This window comes from Thalia democratica, chromosome 3, assembly GCF_965202585.1.
Source record: "Thalia democratica chromosome 3, ktThaDemo2.hap1.1, whole genome shotgun sequence".
NCBI classification, from domain to species: Eukaryota; Metazoa; Chordata; class Thaliacea; order Salpida; family Salpidae; genus Thalia; species Thalia democratica.
Genome location: NC_139167.1, coordinates 32,342,387 through 32,348,786, shown reverse-complemented (window position 1 = coordinate 32,348,786; position 6,400 = coordinate 32,342,387). Strand labels below are relative to the sequence as shown.

At 27.4% G+C, this 6,400-nt stretch overlaps 1 protein-coding gene across 1 annotated transcript; it reads right to left on the bottom strand.

Annotated features, from left to right (window-relative positions):
* Window positions 1-4,166: 4,166 nt before the first annotated feature.
* Window positions 4,167-4,823, bottom strand: LOC145832200 (uncharacterized). The gene has a single exon (XM_082939524.1). The coding sequence runs from the start codon at window positions 4,821-4,823 to the stop codon at window positions 4,167-4,169; it is 657 nt and encodes a 218-aa protein (XP_082795650.1).
* Window positions 4,824-6,400: the final 1,577 nt, after the last annotated feature.

Here is a 6,400-nt window from a genome sequence, read left to right as displayed (position 1 = left end):
ATATGGTAGTTTCAATTATATTTAAAAATTTCTGATAAATAAGGTTTAGCTTTGTTTAACCTTGTTAAATAGGTCTTTATTATTATTTAACAACCGTTTCAGCGTACCCATTTCACGTCTAAACCAATACTCCAACGATTAAACAGTAGTGAGACTATCGTTGATGATAAGTCGCAGCTAGGCACCAATTTAAACTTAAAATTTCGGTTGTTAAGCTTTACTTAGAAAGTTTATATATAGCAAATAATATTTTCCGAAATGCGGTTAGTAATGTCTTTGGTAATTTGTTTTGGAATATCGAATTAATATTCAACTTTAGCATAAAGTATCGAAATTATCGACAACAAATGACAAATAGTATAATTTTTATTTCATTTTAATTTAGTGTAGTATAATTAATTTTTTTTAAGATGCATATTAGCCATTTTTAAATAAAGCTGGCGGTTTGCAAATTTAATTTTAGTTATGTTTTAAACTTGTTTTGTTTCTTATAGTTTAATTTAAGTTATATATAATACACTTAGTTAAAACTAACAACGCTTTTATTTTTTTCCTATATTTAGAGTTCAAATTAGTTTCTAAACATTTTTTTTGGTATTGAACACGGATATTTCAATTTGAATAAGTTTGTTTTAAGTTTTTATTGAGTTGTAAATTATTATATTTTAATTTCTTAATGTACTCTTTGAACAAATTATAAATTACTTATACTACTTAAGTTACGTTTATTTGAAACATAAATATTTTTATTTATAAAGATATTAGATTGTAAATTTTATTTTAACTACTTTTCATAATGTATTTGTTTTATGTATCCAAAACAAAATTAAAGAGTTTTTGAGTTGTTTATGAAACCTTTATTATTCTAATCAATTACAAAAGCATACTTTTTAAGCAAACTAATATATTAAATATATTCTAACACCTTTATTCTATTTATATTTGTTTAGGAATTTTTTTTTAAATAATTATAACGTAGAAGCAAATTTTATTTATTAAAAATTATAGTAGTTTAGCTTGAGTCTAAAAACATGTATGTTTTAAAAACTAATATTAAAAGAAAAATTAAAGTTTACTATCAATCTTGTTATTTAATTTCTAAATAATTCGACAGATTATGCATACAACTAATTGTAAATGAAAATATTTAGCTAGTTTATACATGTTAGAATAAGTTTTACAAATTTTCTAGGCGAGCATTTATTAGTTGTTTTTATAAATTGCAAGTTTCCTAGAAAAACCATTTTTACACGGACCGTACTCCGTACGGTGCTGACCAATTTTTTTTTTTGAAATATTTGTAGAAAACAATAAAAAAAACTTTTTTAAACCACAAGTATTATGAAATAAGTAACAATAAAGTATTTAAGATTTCTAACTTTTCTTAAGAGCCCAGTTGATAGTTTTAGTTAATGATGTACCGGACCCGGATGCGGACTTTTTTTTTTCAAATTAGAATCCGGCCGGAACCGGATACGGATTCTTTATACTCTAAGTTATTTGTAATGTAAGTAGTATAAAAACTACTATGTACGATAATGCAATTTTATATAACTAACTACTAACTATGTATAATTGTGTGAAGTTTATCTTTATGTGTTATATCTAACTATATACTTTTGAATTTTGAAAAACTATAATTTAAAAAAAATTTAGATTAAAAGTATTAATGTGCTGCTAAAACAATTAAATAATAAGAAAGTTTATGATATGTTACTAAAGTCTAGTTAAGATTACTAGTTAAAGTCAAAAATAGTAGCTGGTATGTTTGCTAATTTTCCAAACAATATTTAAATTCAAATTTTATTAAAATTGAAAGAACAAAAAAAAAAAAAACTTGAAATTGAAAGAACAGTAAAAAAAACTTCAAATTAAAAGAACAATAAAAAACACTAAAATATCTTTTTTGCTCAACTTATAAACTTTCCATGATTTTTGGCAACCAGAATACCACCTAATTTTAGCTAATATCAGGGTCGCCGCTTTTTGAATCAAAAAACTAACCTGAGTGATTAAAAACTTTCCTGAGTCAGAATGATGTTTTCGAAATCCAAAAATATTTACTTTAAGCTAATAATCAGTAGATCAGCTAGCCACAAGGTTAAACATTTTAAGTAAAGTTTACAATTAAGGCTATAGGGGGGTTAAACACTTTATTTACAATTTGATCTTATTTAGTAGAATATTATCTTAGCTAACAGATGATTTTTATAGCTTTAAAAAGTTCAAAGTAGTTTTTGAGATAGAAGCGGCCAAAGCCGGAGAGTTCCATTAGGACCTAATGGAAGGCACAAGCTAAAAACGCGAAATATCCATTTCACTAAAAATCTATTTCCTCCTAGGTTTTTAAAGCTAGGTACCTCAAATTTTCAAAAAAATATTCTTTACACAGTCTAAAAGATTTTGAATGTTGAAACTTCAAATAATTGAAACTTACAAACTTAAGGTCTAAAATTCAAAAAAAAAACAACTTTTTTTGAAAAAAGGGGACTTTTCTCAAAATAAAAAAAAATCCTACACTTCAATGATTTAAAATTTAGTAAAGAGTAAACTGAGAAAATTTGAATAAGATTGCTTTAAACGTGTAGGAGATAGATTTTTAATGAAATGGTTTTTTTTTCGCCTTATAAGTTGCACCTTTTATAAGGAAGCTATTGAGCTGGCCGGCTTTGACCCCTTGTATCTCGAAAACTTCTTCGAATTTTGTTAGGCTGTAAAAAGTATCTAGTAGCTAAGATTAAAATCTATCAAATAAGATCAACTTGTAAAAATCAAGGTGGACCCCCCTGGCCCCTACAGCTTTACCAATCTAAAACCAATTAAAATCAAGTTTTTGAACAAAACTAACTAGAAAGTCACAAATTAGTGGAAACTGAATCATCTCAAACTCATTCAAAATCTAAAAGAAAACTAGCCTGAGTTTTTCAAAAATCTTAAAACTAGCCTGAGTTTTTATAAAAAACTAAACTAGCCTGAGGCAGCCTTAGGTTTCCAAAAATTCCCATAAGTTTTCAAACTAGCAGGGTTGCCACTGTTTTAGTCAAAAAAAACTAGCTAAAGTGAGTATAAACTAGCCTGAACCTAAAATTACTTTAATCTAATAATTAGTAGAACAGCTAGCCGTAAGGTTGACGATTTGGTAGTAAAGTTTTTAATTTTACAACATAGGTAAAGGGTTGCATTTCTGAAATGTTTGTTTCATAGTTTAAATGTAAACAAAGGTAAATTAGTCACGTGTACAAAATGAGTCAATCACGGTAGGTGTTTAATTTTCGAACGTATTTTCTGACGAAAATGACTCTTTTTAATTTACACAGGGTTTTTTTTTGAAAAAATACTTTTCTGTATGCTCTATTCTTGTTAAGTAGATCCGAATCGGCCGGATCTCTAGTAGGATCCGGCCGGACCCGGATCCGGACGTTTTTTTAAAACTAGAATCCGGCCGGAACCGGATCTGGACTTTTTTTTTCAAATTAGAATCCGGCTAAAACCGGATCTAGACTTTTTTTTCAAACTAGAATCCGGCCGGAACCGGATCCGGATTTTTAATTCATATCAAGATCCGGCCGGATCCAGATATCCACAAAAATGGCAATATCTGACCGGATCCGGACCCGGATAGTGAGTCCGGTACATCACTAGTTTTAACGATGTAACTCACCAGAGCAATTTGTTTACGGAATTTGTTTTGTAATTTTAGCATGCAAGTATATAAACTTGTCTATCATTTTGTAAGCATATTTTAAACTAAAATTTAGTAGCAAAAAGTAAAATAAAATAAGATTATACTTACCAATAATTTTTTTTTTTTTTTATACATGAATGTACAAAAAATATTTGTACAATGTACCTTCATGTATAAGAATTGTCCATAGTTACGGGCTTTAATCATAACTACCATTGTGGATATAAGCATATTGCACAAAATTACTTAAGCAAAAATTTTAACTTAAAAAGAAACTCAATAACTATTACTTTAAGTACTTTATTTCAGGCAACTTGTATACAACTACCCACATAAAAAAAGAAAATTTTTTGCATTTTATCTAAAGTTTATTCTATCGAAATACTACTCAACTTAGGAACATATTATCTTTTATACTAAATGTAATAAAATACAAATGTTTAAATAAGTTACAGTACTTCGTTTAATGAAGTCACTAAAATTAAGCTTCTTCTGTTGCGTACTTCTTTGTCCATTCCCTGCAAACTCTGTCATGTTCTTCGCGATTGTTGACGTACTGATCTGCTATTTCTGGCACAAGACAGTCAACAGGGTTGCAGTCGGTGAAAAACATATGAATTGACAACAAAATTTTTTCTATAGACATAGCAGGGGCCCAATTAGAACCAAGAATATCTAAGCTTATATACCCATCGCTATTAATATTGCAGTGGTATATCTTGGTCTTAAAAGTAACCTTTGGTGGCTTAAACGGATAGTCCTTAGAAAACTTTAGGTTCAATAAAAACTTTCCACCTTCATAAGGAGATTTTAGAGGTCCTTGAATCGAAGCTTCCCATTCAAACAAATTATCGTCTTTTAAGCCAGCGCTTATGTAAACTGGAGAGCTTAAATTGATCTCTTTCAGTTCTTTTAGAAGTCTTCGTTTCGCAACGGTAGTTTCCTGATCGTCGTCATCTACAGAAGCAATCTTGAAGTTTTGGCAGTGTACCGACTTATTGTAAGCATCCAAAGACGATACGTTTCGCTGAGCATTGACAAGATTGCTCCAAGCTTCATGACCAAAAAATTCGTCAATGCACCTTAAATCAAACTCCTCAAGGTAGTCTTCGAATCCGTTGGTTTGATCGGATGACATAATAATTAATATTTAAACAAATGCTGCAATGTGTATATACTGATAATTTTTATGATAAATTTTTTGAAAAAAAAATTGCTGAGCTCTTATACTCAGCATTATAAAAAAATTAAATCAATATTACTGTATAAATTATATAAACTGTAAAAATAAAGGAAATAACACAAAGCATAAGCCTAAACAAGCTCGAGTTAAAACAAGGTTTGATTTTACCTCATCGGATTACCATACAATAAACTTTTGATAGACTAAAACTTTTAACTAATATTCTTAATTACAATTTTTAGTTGCAACCGGAAATCTAAGTTGTTTATGTTTTAATGTTTTTGAACTTTAACTAAACAAACAAATGCTGAAGCCAAAGCACATTCAATATGTACAGTCAGACCCTAGCTGCATGAAATCTAGCGTTTGTATTAATGTTAATTATATGATATTAATGTTTGATTAAAAACTATTGCCAAATGTTTTTGTCTAATTTAGTCCAAATACTCAAAAAATTTACCAGGTTTCAAAGTTATACATTTTAGGAACAATTTTTAGTTTAAAATTTAGTTCAAAGTAAAAACAAAAAGTTAAAGTTGTGTTAAATAGTATAAAATTTTTACAAATATATCTCAATAACTTATTTAGTGTGTTTTTTGAAATAAAAATTTTTTGATGATGGCAAATTTTTTTATTTATGCTACAGATTTTTTGTGTCAAATTTTAGTCTCACTACTTGTAAAAATTGTTAACAATTCAAAGTTTTTCAGTAATATTTGTTCGAAACTACAAATTGAAAATAAAATGTTCATGATTTTTTAGCCTATATTATAAAATTCCAGGTTTTATAGTAACCCTGTTTAGAGAACGGTTATTGAAATATTTGGATCCCCAACTACAAGAGTAAAAGCTTTATAATAAAAATAAACTGTATAACAGACTAGTAGATGAACTATTTACTTCATACCTGAAATTGTAATTGAAAATATTTAAATAAACAATTTAAGTTACTCTTTGAAAAGAAAATGTATTCCTCCTTCGTGCAAGTTTTTCAATTTTCATAGACAGTACTTTTTTTATTTAGCTGTTATGATAAATAGCTTAACATTCAAACACAATGTATAAGAAAAAAACTGAATTACAAAAATGCATAAACTAACCAAATAAAAAACATTAAATTAAATTCAGTGCTGCTAGATATTTTTTCAAATTTTCTCCAGGTTTCTAAACTTTTATTCAGCTTGAAAAAAAATACAAGTTTTTAAGTTTTTCTTAGTTCAAATAGAATTTAAGGTACAAAACTTAGTTAACCAATATAAAATATATAAAAAATTAAAAAGATGCTGTTAAGCAAGTTATTTTTTTTTTATAGAAAAAAACTTTGATAATGATGAAAATTTTCATCTTTATGATTTATTTTTGTGTGTAATTGAAATATTACTATTAAAAATGTAAAAATAGTTTAAAACTCCAGGTTTTTTATTAATGTTTGTTCAAACTTCAAACTTTTTTTTTCAAAATTTTTTAAATTCTAAATTTTCAAGCTCCAGGTTATTCCAGGATTTCAGGTTTTTTGGCTCTAAATTTGATAT